We start from the raw sequence: 16,504 nt of genomic DNA, 5'->3' as shown, positions 1-16,504 counted from the left end.
CATATTCAAATGTATCATTAGAGATGAAGCTTTGAAGAAGAGTTGTCTGTCTTTTCCCCTACAGAATACTGCAGCGAGGACAGTGGATTGTCCAGGTCTGTGTCAATGGCCACTGGCCTCAATATCACAGACAAAAGACCCAAAGTGCGCACCATTTTCCCCCACCAGTCTGGAAACAACAACACGCTGCTGAGCTTCGAAGAAGGAGACATCATCACACTGCTGATTCCTGATGAGAGGGACGGCTGGCTGTACGGAGAGCTGCAGAAAACCAGACAGTGAGTGCAACGTGTCTCATTTATTATAGGACCTACCCGGAGTTTGATGTTCTGTGTGAGTTCACTGTTTTAGAAGCACATCTGGGGGTATTCCAGAAAGCAGGTTATGCGTCATACCCAAGTATGTTTAAGAAAAATTGCGGATAACCTCAACTTTTGGTTCCAAAAACAGAGCATGTGTATAATAATTTGGCTTTACAACCAGAACTTGATTGTTAATCAAACCAAGCCATTTGCAAGAACATTTTTGTGCACCGCTTTAAATTCATAACACAAGTTGAAACAGACTATTAGGGATGCTCGATTATGCCGATTTTGTTTTTGGGCAGCAGTGGCTCAGTGGTTCATGTAGGTTGTCTACAAACCGGAAGACTGGTGGTTCAAGCCCCGGTTCCACCTGACCAAGTGTCGAGGTGTCCATGAGCTAGACACCTAACCCCAGCTGCTCCCGACGACCTGGATGGCGCCTTACATGGCTGACATCGCCGTCGGTGTATGAATGGGTGAATGTGAGGCAAGATGTAAAGCGCTTTGGATGGCCATAGGGTCTGTTAAAAGCGCTATATATAAATGCAGTCCATTTAACATTTTATGGCGAGAATCATAATTAGGGATGGGTATCGTTAAGGTTTTAACGGTATTACTACTCTTTACGATACTGCTTATCGGTCCGGTACTTTAACGGTATTCTTATCGGTACTTTTTGAGATTTACTATATATATATATATATATATATATATATATATATATATATATATATATATATATATATAAATATAATATAATATATATATATATATATATATATATATATATATATATATATATATATATATATATATATACCTCATACACACACACACACACACACACACAATTAACAAAGATATACATTATATATATGCTTTAATTTCAAGAAGAATTCTAGTAATCAAATGTAAAGTAACACTGCATAGTTTATCATAGATAGGATAAATTAATGCTTATTAAAGCTGAAGTTATTCATTCAAGAGCTGTGAGTGATTTTCTCTCTTTGCATTTGGTTGTTTAATTCGCAGTTATTCGTCAGCATGTTTATTTACACTGCTGCCTCTTTAAGACAGATGTGCAGATCTATAGGCGACTGATAATAGGCAGATGCACTACATTTTCTCCCAACTATCCATAATAACTACGTCCATTTTAGACACAAACTGTGTTTAAGAGACTCTCCAAGCCGGTCATTTTGACAGAGATGTTTGTGTACATTTGATCGTTTAGACGCGAGTGTGAAACCGAAAGTGTAATTTGCTCGTCTCGTTGCGGCTGTTTCAGAGCGCGCGCCGACTTGGGAACAATCTCTTGCGCACATTTTTGTGCTTTTAATCGCTCTTTTTATTATTAAACGCATCCCACAATTTACCAGCAGTTGCTAGACTGTATTTTACAACAATCACCGATCGTGCTGATTCTGTCATTACGTTTGAGTTATAGGGAGAAATGACAGCTTAGGCTACTGGTGCAAAGGGAATTAAGTTGCGAGATCTAAAGCCAAAATCTTTGCCAAAGAAGCCAAAATCTAAAATAAACTCACATTATCACAATCTAGTGTAAAGTATAACCAGGCTATGTTTGAATGTTTAGTTCTGTTCTCCGTCCGTCATCACTCATTAGGGCTGTCGTTGTGCTCTCTCTCTCTCTCTCTCTCTCTCTCTCTCTCTCTCTCTCTCTCTCTCTCTCTCTCTCTCTCTCTCTCTCTCTCTCTCTCTCTCTCTATTTTCAAAAGTACCGAAAGCAGAAGCGATAACGGCCGAGCTTATCGATACAACGGTCTTTCAAAATTCAGCCCCGGGGCCCGTTTAATACCGGGTTTCGGTACCCATCCCTAATCATAATAATGATTATTTGGGTCAATATTTAGACCATGATTAAATGAAATGTTGCATTTATTGCAACACTTTTTTTTTTTTAAATAAACTTTTTTTTTAAGTAGTGGATTTCCTTGAAAATAATACGTATTATAATCCCAACTAAAGATTTTTCTAGTTGACTAGTCATCTAGATCATTTAAGCCATTTGTCAACTAGTTCACCTATTTATGATATTACTTTAATTATTTAAATATATAATGGGGTGGCATTAGAAAATGGTTTGAGTTTCAGAGCTGTGAAAGAATATTATATGTAATATTTCTAACATTGTTCTACATATACAGAGAAATACTAAACCATAATAATGAGCCTTTAAAAAATATAAATTAAGTGATCCTGCCTGAGACAACCAGCAAAAGTAATGATTATGAATGTGTCTGAAAAATACAGAAAGACGACTGTCTGAACATTGTAATAATTTATTAATGAACTAGTTTAGTCAACGTCGGCAGCACAGATGAAGTTGAAGACACTGGCTCTCATCTCTGACGTATAGTGGATGCGTGCAGTGGTTCTCACACTTTTTGATCACGACCCCCTTTAAACCTTTTTTTTTTATAAATCTGCCGCACCCCCACACTCTGAGTACTAAATTATAAAAAGGAAAGATTCTTTAAATGGAAAAACGTTAAATGAAAAACACCTGCAATATTGTCACTTCATGTCATTAAATAATTGGAAAATATAACCGTAAGAGAGAGAAAAAGATCAGAGCATAGCTTTTAACTAAACAAAAATGAACATTTCATTGATGCTTTGGATGAACAATATATAATGGCTAATATATAATATAATAATATATAATTATCATATAGTGGCTGCAAGAGCTCTTGACAACACTTCAGCGGAGCGACATGCTCACATTAGCAGCTTGTCCACTGAAGAGCTGCTTTTCTATGGTGAGCATCTTCTTTGTTCAGACGGTGACAAGTTAACGGTCTGAAGAAGAACGATTCAGTGGAATAGGCGTTTGGTGCCACTTTATAAAGGCAAAGTGCCATTTTTATTCACACACTTAAACACTTTCTGATCTCCTGTGCCTAATTTAACATCCTTACTCCACATGAACACTTGGATATGTGCCTAATAATAGCGCATGTTTATCTACATTAACATTAATGTTAGAGTGAGCGGCCATGTAAAGTGGCTAAAGTTAAGCTACTGCTTACATGTTTCAAATGATAAGCCATGTTTTATGTCGATGAATGAAAGGGGAATGTTTGGATTTCCTGCCCAACATAATTACCACATGGACCAGCCGTGTTAGCAATCTGTCCATCAGAATGCCTGACTTTGCCAATTCCTGTGGAGTTTTTTTTTTTGTGACTAAACCAACTAAGTTAACTTTGGTCAACTAAGTCTCTTCTTATTGACTAACGTTTAGTTGACTATTAGGGGCAACCCTTATGAATATATATATATATATATATATATATATATATATATATATATATATATATATATATATATATATATATATATAGTTACTTACCAGCAGACGAGACGGCAGCTCAACTACAGTATAACGATCAATCTATAATCCAACCCACTTTGAAGTGAGCTGCGTCATGCCGAGTCATACTACGCAGTAGAAAAGTAGCTTTATATGAATAGATGCACAATATTATCTGAACTTTCTCACTCTCTAATCTCTCTGACAGCGAGTTGCTCACAAACTCGCCTTCCCTCACTCACTTGTTTCATTTGCTCCAAGTGAATGTTGTTGCTGTTACAGGGCTTGAATTTCACTGTTGGATTGCAAGTATTGCATATAATTTACTCATTCCAGCAGATTTTGTGCTCACACCCAATGTTAATATTTGTACCAGTACTAAATTAAGTTGTTTTTCGTAGCTTATTGTACTTAAACTGTCAAATACACACAAAATAATGTCAAAATGGTGGTCCTGGCAAGTATTCACGAAAACACCGTCAGTTCTGTTTTAAGTGAATGTAAACAGTTGAAAAAGAAAACAGATGTGTAACAGTATTATGGATCTGTGCGTCAGGTCTTAAAGTGACAGCAGCCTAATATACCTGCTGCCAAATTATGAGATAATATTAAAAACATCTATATGGCATTTCCACATGGTATTGATGTCAAAATTGTGGCCAGTACTAAATGCTGAGTTGCTAGTAACTTTGGAAAGCCACTAGCCACTGTGGCTGCTGGCTGGTGAGCAAAAAAAGTTAATGGCTATCTCTGTTCTTCGCCTCTACGGTTCTTCGCCTCTACGCTGTGCATTAAAATCCTTTAATGCATGGCTAGCCGTGGATTATCCCGCTTATACCATGGTTATTTGCCAAGTTAAAAACAAGTTAAAGCTGTAACTGATGTTTTTTATGAGACGAGTTGTTTTCTTACGTCTCGTTAGTTCTAGCACACCGTCGCTTTAAATAAAGTAGAGCCATCTAAATGTTTTTATATGAACAAATTACCACATTTATTTAAATTCATTATTAAAAGAAAGAGACAGAGAACTGAAACTGAAAGATCAGAGAGAGAGAGAGAGAGAGAGAGATGCGTTCGCAATCTCCATGTCAGTCTGAAGATCCCCTCGTTCCTTAAGCATATCGAACATAACTTAATGATTATTTAATGGATTTATTAACATTATTTATGAATGACAGGCAACACTGCAGTGACAAGGCAATCTTTATTTGAACGAATCATCATTATGTAGCCTAGTGTGAAATAAACCCTGCGTCAACATATAAAGACACATTACGTTTAATGCATTAAATTAAATAATAATATAGGTGCTCAAGTCTGTCAGTGTAGGCGTCACGACCATCATAAGCCCCGTTTCCACCACAGGAACTTTACCCAGGAACTAGGAACTTTGGGTGGTACTTCGTGTGTTTAGACCGCAGGAACCAGGGTAAAATTGAAGTTCCGGGTAAATATTTCCCCCTCCAAACGGCCCTGCTCGCGAGGTAGTACTTTTTCAAAGTTCAGGAACTTTCGAGGGCGGGACTTGGGCGCTGAACATGCTGATTGGTTGAGCTCACGCAGTTCAACCGGCATTTTTAAAAGTCTTTTGCGAGGTTCGTTCTGCGTTCAGTAAATATCAGTCTTGCTCTCTGTCTGGTGGCACGCGTTCGTCTCAGCCATCTCACGTTCAATGTCCGTAATAGCTGATAATAATATACATTGTCATTTTAAATCTAGCTTTACAAGCTTTCTGAATATGCTGCATGCTGCTGTATCTGCATATTAGTGCTCTTTTCTGTCGTTGTTAATTACCTCTTTAGTAAACCTATACATAACCAGCAAAAGCAGCAAAGCTTGAATCTCTTCCATACTCGTTATTCATTTTTTTTCACCATGTAAACGACCTGACCGATTACTTTTAAGTGTGTGTCCTTACATGACGTGACGGCGCGCGCCGCGCTCATGTTGACAAGAGAGGAAAGTACATTTTTCTGAGGGGTAAACTTTTTATTTCGTAAGTTATGAAGATAATGTTGGAGTAATGACACAGCGTATATTGCCCCGGGCAGTTTTTACTTTAACTGCGCCTGACAGAATTTTTTTTTTTTCTGAGATGATTATTACACTTTACAACAAATAGCTATAAATAATACTGTATTAGTCCTGGTGGCCGTTAAGAGTTGCTATGGCTTCAGTTAACACACTCCAGCTGCTGGAGAAAACAGCGTTGACATTTTTGATGTGGCAGACAAACTGCATGTGACAAAATGATTGCGATTGAAAGTCATCACATGTAAACACCAGATCGGTTTAGATAACGTCTCATGTAAACAGTTCACTAAATCTTTCAATCGGTACACTTAAAAATGATTACATGTCCTTCACTGATTTGGAGGAGCAGTCGCGCGCAGTCCTACATCACCGGACTAATTTGCCTAATCTTCTCGGAACTTTATCGCGGTCGAAACGCAGACAGCTGCAGGTCTGGGGGGGAGAAAAGTTCCTGTAAAAAAGTTCCTGGTACAAATTGTTCCGGGTAATTTTGGTGGAAACGGGGCTATAGACTGTAGAAAACACACGACACACGGCGACATGTTCCGCAACTCGGTGTCATGTCAGTGTCAGTGTTTGTCGCGATAATGTCACTGACGTGACAATGAAGACCGCATGTGCCACGGATGTGCCAATACTCCCATAGTTATAGATATGTATACGTATACATACCTGCGCATAGTGACATGTGCCGTTGGCTTCTGTGTGTCACGTCATGTCTCATGTCACTTAATTTTGCCATAGATATGTAACGTTATACGTATAGACATATCTGTGGCTGATACTGCAGTCTGCCACTGTCACTCTGTTTGCAAGCGTAACTGTGTTACTATGGTTACCAGTGTTTATAGTGGCGGATTAATTTCGAACTGTAATCAAACTGACTGGAACTACCTGTGCATTAAACGGCTTTACTGCACACCTTCCAGCCAATCAGAATCGAGTATTAAAACAGACCATGGTATAGGACAATTAATAATAATAATAATAATAATAATAATAATAATAATAATAATAAATTGTATTTATAATGCACTTTATATTAAACAAAATCTCAAAGTGCTAAAATTCACCATGAATTGAGAAAATGAAGATGAGTAATGAGAAACCTACTTGCTTCCATAAACCATGCAACATAAACGGACCCGTTTGACATGTTGCTAGCACCCTTCGCTATCCATTCAATGCCCAACGAGCTTCAAATAAACTCAAGAATTGTGATGTAATATTTATATTTTAATGAAGTAATATTTATATTTTATTATTTGTAATTGTTGAAATTATGTCAGACATTGTCAGTAGACTTTTTTTTAATCAACATGAAAATAAATGCATGAACTTCAATTAATTTAAGTGCATTGTAATAAAAATTAACATTTCATTGCTGTAAATGTAATTATTGAGTTTATATAATATATTAGTTTAACCTATTTAATATGATGTATATATGTATAATTTTTTGCAAGGGGTATGTTTATTGTTTTCAATAATTTACAGATTTATTGTGTAGCAAGACCGCTCTAACAACCTAACGTTAAATAGAGACCTGCACTCCCGCGGGACCCAGCACAACCGAGTGCCGTGCGGGATAATATTTGATGGGCGAATGCGGATGCGGGCGGCAAGATATTATTGTGTGCGTGTCGCGGGAAAAAAAAATTATTTTGAGGGACTCCCCCAAAGTGGAAATATCTAACAAAATAAATAACTAGAAACAAATAAACCTTTATTTATAATAGAATAAAATCAATTTACAGGCACATGGACGGAAGGTAACTCTTGCGTGGATCATAGAAACCACAGATAGGTATACATATCTATGATAGGAACAGCCAAGCCTACCACACAGTGGCAAAATGTGTGCACCACGTAACTCAGGTGAATCGCTTAGTGCTACAGATATTAGTAAGTTCTTGTAAGATTGTCAGATCCATGCGACCATCTGGGACATGTGATCATTTTGCCTGAAGCGTTGTTGTAAAAGTCTACTCCTGAATCCTCATAATACAACCAAACGTTTTGCTGATAACAGTACAGACTAACGCAAACCGTAAGTTCGTTACCGGCGTGTTCTACGTTGCCATAGCGATCATGGGAAAGGTCAGAGTTCGGGAAAGTTGTGGATAAATGTAAATAACATTGGAAGTCAAAATTGTAATTGAAAACAAAATGATGAACTGCCCAGCCCTCCTATCTATGTGTTTTTAAGAACAATGTACAGGTGAGGTTTGCCTAGTGAACGTCAGTCCAGCTCAGATGTTCAGAAGTGGCTCAGGAGCTGGAGAGACACCATGTGTACTCAGCTGTGGTGACTGTCTGCAAACCAGCTGTGAAGAAGAAAACCAGTTCATTGTGGTGTCAATCAAAGTCATGTGAAGCCCTGTTAGAGAGAGCAGACGGGGCGGCAGCTTATCTGAAATGCAGAATACAGTCTCCCCACGGACCTGAGGACTTTCAGCAGGTGGAGGAGACGTAATCAGAATAACACTGTTATGGCAGAGAAAATGATCTGAACACACCAGCATTCCTGCCAAAAACTGATGTTGTTGGTTTGAGAGAATGCTACCAGATGGCGAAACAGACAGGGTGTGTTCTGAATGCGTTCAGAGCCGCCAATGCCTAAGAGTCAAGTGAGAAGCTGAAGTTGGAATGGAGCTAATAAACTTTCAGGATAAAGACAAGTGGTGCAAATACCACTCAAACTTCGCAAATTGAGTTCCTTTTGTCTTCCATTGGGTGCTGCAATGGATACGTGATGCACATCCTGTATTTCAATTCTTATATTTTCAGACCTGTAGGTCGTTTGCTTTGCTCCCAAAAATGGGGATTAAATCTGTTACAGTGTTGCATTTTCTTCTTGGTTCAGATCACTTTCACAGAACAACATTTCTAAGCAGACCAAACTTTGCTAAAACAAAGCACATGTGAATAAACTGTCCTCTCATTGGTCAGAGTGGACCTGACAAACATATATTTTTCACATACATATCTTGATCCACTGAGCGATTAAAGCCAACCACTTTGAGACACTCAATGAACACCTTGTTTGGGACTGTTGTTCTGAAAGATGGTCGTCATTTCACTTTTTCTTCGCTCCATTTTGAGAGGCATTAGCAAAGCAAACACTGCTGCTTTTCACACAACGTACGTATTTACCACCAATCAGGCATAACATTGTGAAGTGAATAACACTGATTATCTCTCAATCACGGCACCTGTTAGTGGGTGGGATATATTAGGCAGCAAGTGAACATTTTGTCTTCAAAGTTGATGTGTTAGAAGCAGCAAAAATGGGCAAGTGTAAGGATTTGAGTGAGTTTGACAGGGGTCAAATTGTGATAGCTAGACGACTGGGTCAGATCATCTCCAAAACTGCAGCTCTTGTGGGGTGTTCCTGGTCTGCAGTGGTCAGTATCAAAAGTGCTCCAAGGAAGGAACAGGGGTGATCCGGCAACAGGGTCATGTGTGGCCAAGGCTCATTGATGCACGTGGGGAGCGAAGGCTGGCCCTTGTGGTCTGATCAAACAGACGAGCTACTGTAGCTCAAATTGCTCAAAAAGTTAATGCTGCTTCTGATAGAAAGGTGTCAGAATACACTGCATCACAGTTTGTTGTGTATGACCCCCATGCTGACCCTTGTCCACCGCCAAAAGCACCAGCATTGGGTATGTAAGCATCAGAATTGGACAAACAAGTCCGATCCATGGCGCTCAACCTAGCAACTTAAAGGACCTGCTGCTAACATCTTGGTGCCAGATACCACAGCACACCTTCAGGGGTCTAGTGGAGTCCATGCCTCGATGGGTAAGGGCTGTTTTGGCAGCAAAAGGGGGATCAACACAATATTAGGACATAATTAGGACATTTGTGGCTGAGTTGCTGTTGGTCCTAATTGCTTCCACTTTGTCATAATGTTATGCCTGACCTGTGTACATTGTGATACAGCCTGGTTCGTGGGTCCATTGGGTCGAATTGCTTTCTTACCACAAGTTATTGGCCATAATAACTCGGAAGCTTCAATGTTAAAGGAATAATTCAGTCATTTACTCAGTCTTTGTATTTTGGTTAAACAGTAGTGACTCACTTAGTTGTTTATATATGTTGGTGGTGTTCTGAAAACTTGTCTGAACCCTATAGGGAACGATTAATGAAGTCAGACTTGTCACCTAGCAACCCATTAATATGTGCCAAATGATATGCAAGCACCATTTGCTACATGAGGCGCTTTAAAGCTCTACTACGACCTGTTCAGACAAAGTGACTGAGTGCTTCTATTTAAAGAAAACATCAGACTGATTGACAGTTCTTATTAATAATACATTTGCCAGGTCAATTCAAATGTCCTCTCCTTGTTCTTAAATGCCAAGCAGGAAATGGGCTTAAAATCACTGGTGAAACTTTCCAGCTCATGTCTACAGATCACTGTCACTGTATCACAGGCTCCTGTACACACAGGCACAGATAAACAAATATTAACATTCTTTACATGGAATATGAACACGAGGGACGAAGTATAGATTGGGCCTGAGATCTGTGGTGACTCTACTGTAAGCAGTTTGCTCTGTTGTCCTGTAAGTGAAAGACTGCATTTTTAAAATGCTGCGGAGAACACAGACAGAATCCAGTCATAAAAACTGAATTTACTGTATATTGCGGAACTTGACAGAATTTGTAATATGTTTGATGAATAATTTAAAAGCAGGTACCACTAATCTATATGGAAAACTGGATTGCTTCATGAGGTCATATGTGAAGCCACCACGCCACCATTTTGTACAAGCTCACAAGTTATATTGAATTAGTAGGAAATTGTGATTTTACTGATAAAACATTACCTGACGAGACACCATTTTCATATCTCTTATAGTCTCCCTGTACATTCTTACAACACACACGCACACGTCCTAAGCAGGTAAATTGTTATTTGTTTAAAGTCGGGAATTTAAATTTATTAAAGTTACTTTCAGGTTCATTACATTAGTGAACATCAGATCAGCAGATGGACGAGACACCAGCGTATGTGTAAAAATTAGGGCCGGGACTCGATTAAAAAAATTAATCTAATTAATTAGAGGCTTTGTAATTAATTAATCGAGATTAATCGCATTTTAATCGCATAAAAATATTTGACCTGAGAACAGTGAGAAGTAATTTTTCACATGGATTTTAGTATACCATTGAATAATGACTGAATACATAAGCTTAATCAACAAAATATTGTTTATTTATTTCAGTCCAGCAGACCAGTGCAATGTTTGCCATTAAGTTTAGCAAAAGCATATTTGTGATATTTGAGGCTCGATGTGCGGTGATATGCTAATTCCTTGTTGTATAGCTTGCCCACAACCATGCTCTTGTCGACGCTTCCATCCTTTCGTTTTTTAAACCAAAATTTCCCATCCACGGGGCCAAGCAGAGCGGTCTCATCAGCTTCTTCGTTCATGTTCACTATGGTTTGTTGTTGTCGTGACTTCTGAGCGCTAGTTGGTGTTCCAGTATAATCGGTCCGTCGAAACTCATTCATTGAAAAACGTTCCGCGGTGCAAAAATAAGTGTGGTTAAAATTGTTATTTATTTTTTTGCGTAATTAATTAACGCGTTAAAGTCCCGTAATTAATTAATCTTAATTAACGCGTTAAAGTCCCGGCCCTAGTAAAAATGTATTTAAGTGCGCATTCTGAAATAATCCGAATACAGATTTATGCCTTTTAACCTGAAATCGCCTTGTACTGTTGTGTTTATGTATTTATGTTGTGCTGTAGGTTTTTTTTTCTTCCATTTATACAGTAGGCTAACTGCACGTTTCAACAAGGATTTCGTTAACTGCACGCAAGCAGTTCATGATTTAAACGAAAGTAGGGCCCGATTTCATTCTTTAAAGATTCAGCACAGATGATTTTGAACAGAACTAGCAAATACAGTTTAGAACTTGAAAAAGCTTCACTGATCATAGGCTTTGCAGAAAACTTTGCTGAAAAAACCTTTGTATACAGTCTACTGCATGCTTTCTGTCAGCTGATTGACAGTTAATACTTTTTTAGTATGTAAAAGGCCTTGTGGTATAGTTGTAAAAACATCCTTTCAGTATTTTATTGAAGTAAACACAATATCTACCTTATTTTAAACTGTCTGTTACACAGGTTCTTTCACATGCGCTTACTATAGCAATAACAAACTAACCCTAAACCAAACTCTTATCCTAATCATGTTAAAATGTTTTATCTGTCATTTTATCTGTTCATGTCTTAATCATCATTGTATTGCATTGTATTATGTTTAAACCCACAAAAAAAATGTTTTGATCATACAACTAAGCATTTAAAGGTGCAGTGTGTAGCATTTATGAGGATCTGTTGACAGAAATGCAATACAATCTACATAACTTATGTTTTCAGTGGTGTATAAAGACCAGTGATGCCAGTAACTATCATGGATGCCAGTAGCTATCATGGTCTCATGTTGTTTCCACCAGCACATCTCATTGTTCAATTTAATTATTAAAATAAATATAAAACGAAGGAGAAGCCTAAAAAAAGGGGCGTATAAAAGTCGAGGCCGTCAGTCTCGGGCATAAATGCAATAAAGTGTGTTGCCAAAAACGGTTGTCATTTCTATTTTGAGGCGGCAGGGGTGTTGTCGGCAACTGCTGAATGTAACTAATAAAGTAACTTGTAATCTAACTTAGTTACTTTTAAAATCAAGTAATCTGTAAAGTAACTAAGTTACTTTTTAAAGGAGTAATCAGTAATCAGATTACTTTTTCAAAGTAACTGTGGCAACACTGATAAAGACTAGGGCTGTCCTCGACTAAGGATTTACACAATCGAATCAGAATTGTCGAATCTCTCTATGGTCGACTGATAGTCGAATCATCTGTGTGTGTGAATGGGTTGGGAGGGGCACGACACTGTCAGCAGAAGGGTAAAACAATTTTTATTTTCCTTTACACACTGCACACAGCAACAAATTTTAATAAAGCGACCAAAACTGCCTGCCAACTGACAGACGAACTGGCAATGGCTTTCTTATTTAGGTTTAAATAGCCTAAAAGGTAATGTTGTGGATAAACATTAATAAACCGTTTTCTCATAACATGTTAAAGCCGCGATCGAGATACAGAACATCACACAAATATATAAAAGAACATTTTGATAAATAAACCTAAAAAAATACCTGCCTAGAGAGGAAAAGAACACTTTGAGTGCGTTTACACGCACGTTCTGAAGCCGATTGTGCCTAAAGCGGGTGAAGGACGTGAAGCTCAGCCCCGCGCGCCTCAGGATCTCACTCACACCGCCACCTGACGCACACATACACGCGAGCTCAATTTTGTATTAACTGACAGATGAGCTGCACGAAAGCGCTCTGTGGTGCGGCAGGATTTTAAACAACTTCCAGAGTGGCCGCGGACAGGCGCTGAATGCTGCCGCCGGTGTGTGTACACTCATTGAACGTGTTCTAATTTTAAAGACGCGGTGCGAAGCTCAGCGCCCTTAGAGGGGTCGCACACCGATGCTCAGTTCAGCTCGCCGCGACAGACGTTTTTAAAATATTGAGCACCCCCCATATTGCCAAAATGGTATGATCCTCGTTTCATAACACCCGCGAAGATTCAAACGTGAGATCCATGGTCGAATCAGATTCCGCATATCGATGCATCGAATCTTCGACTATTCGGGGTCACCCCTAATAAAGACCTTACATAATGAACCATTTCTATCTTTATAAACCGCGGGTCCCTTTACAGTGAAGTCACCGTTTTGCTTTGTCATGTTTCTATAGTAGCCCTAAAGGGACAAACTCCTCTACAGAGCATTAGCTACTCTCTGCTGTCTCAGATGACCACATCTTTGTCCTGTGTCGGCCACCGTAGCTTCTCTATGTGCTTCAAAAGGGAGGGGTGGAGTGTGGACAGTTGCAATTCACAACCTCACCACTAAACTTTACACACTGCACCTTTAAATGTCATCACTAAGACATGTTATTGGCAGATATTGATATGTATATACATTTACATTACAAGCTTTCAGAATTGAATGTGTTTTTCCTCTTCAGGTTTGAGCAACATATTCTCACCATATCATAATATATATGAGCCACAAAAGCCTGAAGTATTAAATACGACACACATGCAAACTTTTTTTAATAGATTTTATCTAAAGGCTCAATGAAATGTTCCATTTAAAAAAAAAAAATCTGACTATCACATGTCAGGCTTACAATGCTAACGTAATCCAGTCTCTGCTGGTACACTTGATCAGAGAGGAGTGCCGCTACTGTATGTTCAGTCTACGTAAAACAAGATGTTATTTGTCTTTCCACGTGCCTTTCAGGGGTGGAGGTGTTTCTAGTACCTGAGTTTCCCATCAATATTTACATTCCCTCGGATTATAAGAACATAAAGTCCAGAGGAGAACGCTCACACCAAGACAAACACTGCCATTGAGTTTGAAGTAATGACAGGCTATGTGCATTTGAAGGCGACGGTGACCTCACACCGCCACATGTTCAGATGTTGGCCCTACACTTTGATTTCCTTTCTAAGAATGCAATGCAACTCTACATGTTCAAATTGCTTTCAAAATGCTTCTCTCAGTGTTTTATGTCGCAAAATTTCCAGACTGCGTTCAGTAAACACAGAGCAGACATTATAACAGCCATTTATCCAGGCTCAGATAAAAACATCCAGTCTTCTTTTTTCCATGTGAGTGATTTGTGTTGTCTGTCTGTGTGTGTTTTTACAGGCGGGGCTGGTTTCCATCATCTTACTGTCGTGCATACACGGAGCCAGCGGTAAATAACAGGTAATCAGATACCACGCACACTAACATGGTTCTTTGTTGTTCTGATTAGCTCTGATACTGATCGCTGCGCCTCAGAAGAGAAGGAAACACAAGCTTCACAGCAGTCAAGCCCTATTTTAAGACTATTACAGCCATTATCTCAAAAACCACATCTTCAGATATTAGACTCTTTCTGTATTGTATGGATCAACAAAAGGTGGGATATAAGCTTTTTTTATCAGTAAAGCCATTGTTTTTAGACAGGACACTCCCCATATCCACTTGAATAAGCAGTTAGTCCTGCCCTAGTCTGGCATAGCCAGACCTTCAGACTGACGGCTGACTGGACTCTGTCGCAGCTTTCATTGGTCGAGGACCGCCCAAGAGGACGTTTCACTGACATGTAACGTGAGCAATCACAGTTCGTTTTGTTCCATGTCATTTTAAGGGGCGTGAAAATATATAAAGTCGTTGTCCCTGCAATTACAGACCGGCATGCGTCTATAAATTATTTATTCAAGAAACTTGTGCAAGTACTGCAACAATGGAGTCGTGAACTTCACATACTTCCAAATCCGGCATTTAGTTGATCCTGGTAAGTGATCATAGTCACGGTTGTAAACACGACGGTATTCTTCTTCCACGAGGGAGTTTGGCGTCACAGTCAAGCAGCAAACTCCCCCCGTTTCTGTTAAAGCCAATACGGAAGTGACTTAAACTGCAATTCCTCGACTGGCCACTAGGGACCGGCTCCAGACGGGAGCAGAATCTTATTTTCCAGCCTGGTACAAATTGTGGTTTTGGTCTATATGGTAATTTTGCCCTTCATGACAACTGTGAGGGGGGGTGAATTTTTTTTTATAACTCATTCGTTTACATTATATAAAGCCTTAAAGTTCTGCATAATTAAGGGCGGGGTTACTTTAAGTGGCAGGTGGATAGCCATTTATCCGCTGTCTATTGTCATTGCGTCACATAAGCTCCGCCCACATCCCGCCTCTTTGACGAGTTCACAAGATGGCAACGGCCAGCTTGTGTCTACTTTACGCTTCAGAACGGCTTAACAGAATGCTATTGGGGACGTCACGGACACAACATCCATTTTATTTTACAGTCTATGGTCACAGTATTTGTTTCCAGACGGACTGTTAAAGCCGACACACTTATCTCGCGGACATCCTGTAGAATTCAACCAATCAGATGATGACTTCAAAACTCCTGAACTGTTTCCAGATAAGTTCGCCTTATGCATCAGACGTTCAGCCAAAGGTCCGTGGGCTAAGGCTTTAGTCCTGCCCCTGAGTCAATGCAATATTGCTATGTCAAGCTCAAACAAAGAGCAATGTTTTCATAACATAAATAGCATTTTTTTAAAAGCTTTAAAGGGATAGTCCACACAGAAATTAAAATGTCATTTACTCACCCTGATATGGTTCCAAAAAACAAAGGAAGATATTCTGAATGATGTTAGTAGTTAAAACAGTTTCAGTTCCCATTGACTTTCATTTGAATGGCCCAAAGTCAATGGGAAACCGAAAATGTCTGCTTACCAACATTGTTTAATATATTGTCTTCTGGATTCGACAGGGCCTACAGGTTTGGAATGACATGAGGGTGAGTAAATGACTGAATTTTCATGTTTGGATGAACTAGTTTTGATTCAGTTAATTGATAAGATGCCGATTTTCCACACTCTCTGGCTGTCATACAGTCACAGAGAGTGAAACACTAGAAATAGGCTTACCCAGACTGACCCAGGCGGGCTTTATAAGACGTCTAATCCTGTGTGCTCTTTCCCACTGATGTTATTCACAGTGTGTGTGAGGGCAGACCATGCACCTTACCTCAGCTGATGTTCGCTTGAAGAACACAAGACTTGATGCTTTCTGATGTTAAATGAAATCCAATCCCTTGGACCCTGAGCGGTCCCTGTAATGCCTGATCAAAAAGCCTTTTATGTTGCAGCAGACACTGAGAAACCAAATTCAGTTTGCTGATTATGACTGGAAACGTGTTTAACAGCCTTTGCTAACTCATAATTTAGC

The 16,504-nt window shown here is 39.2% G+C and overlaps 1 protein-coding gene across 1 annotated transcript in view; it reads left to right on the top strand.

Moving 5' to 3' along the window:
* Nucleotides 1-16,504, top strand: part of baiap2l1b (BAR/IMD domain containing adaptor protein 2 like 1b) — a 90,960-nt gene that overhangs the window by 65,625 nt on the left and 8,831 nt on the right. Inside the window, exons 10-11 of the mRNA XM_067458077.1 lie at nt 65-278; nt 14,421-14,480. Of these exons, the coding sequence (XP_067314178.1) occupies nt 65-278; nt 14,421-14,480 (274 nt within the window). The remainder of the gene's footprint in view (nt 1-64; nt 279-14,420; nt 14,481-16,504) is intronic.

This window comes from Pseudorasbora parva, chromosome 2, assembly GCF_024679245.1.
Source record: "Pseudorasbora parva isolate DD20220531a chromosome 2, ASM2467924v1, whole genome shotgun sequence".
Classification (NCBI taxonomy): domain Eukaryota; kingdom Metazoa; phylum Chordata; class Actinopteri; order Cypriniformes; family Gobionidae; genus Pseudorasbora; species Pseudorasbora parva.
Note: the sequence above shows the minus strand (reverse complement) of the source record. Positions and strands in the feature narration are given on the sequence as shown.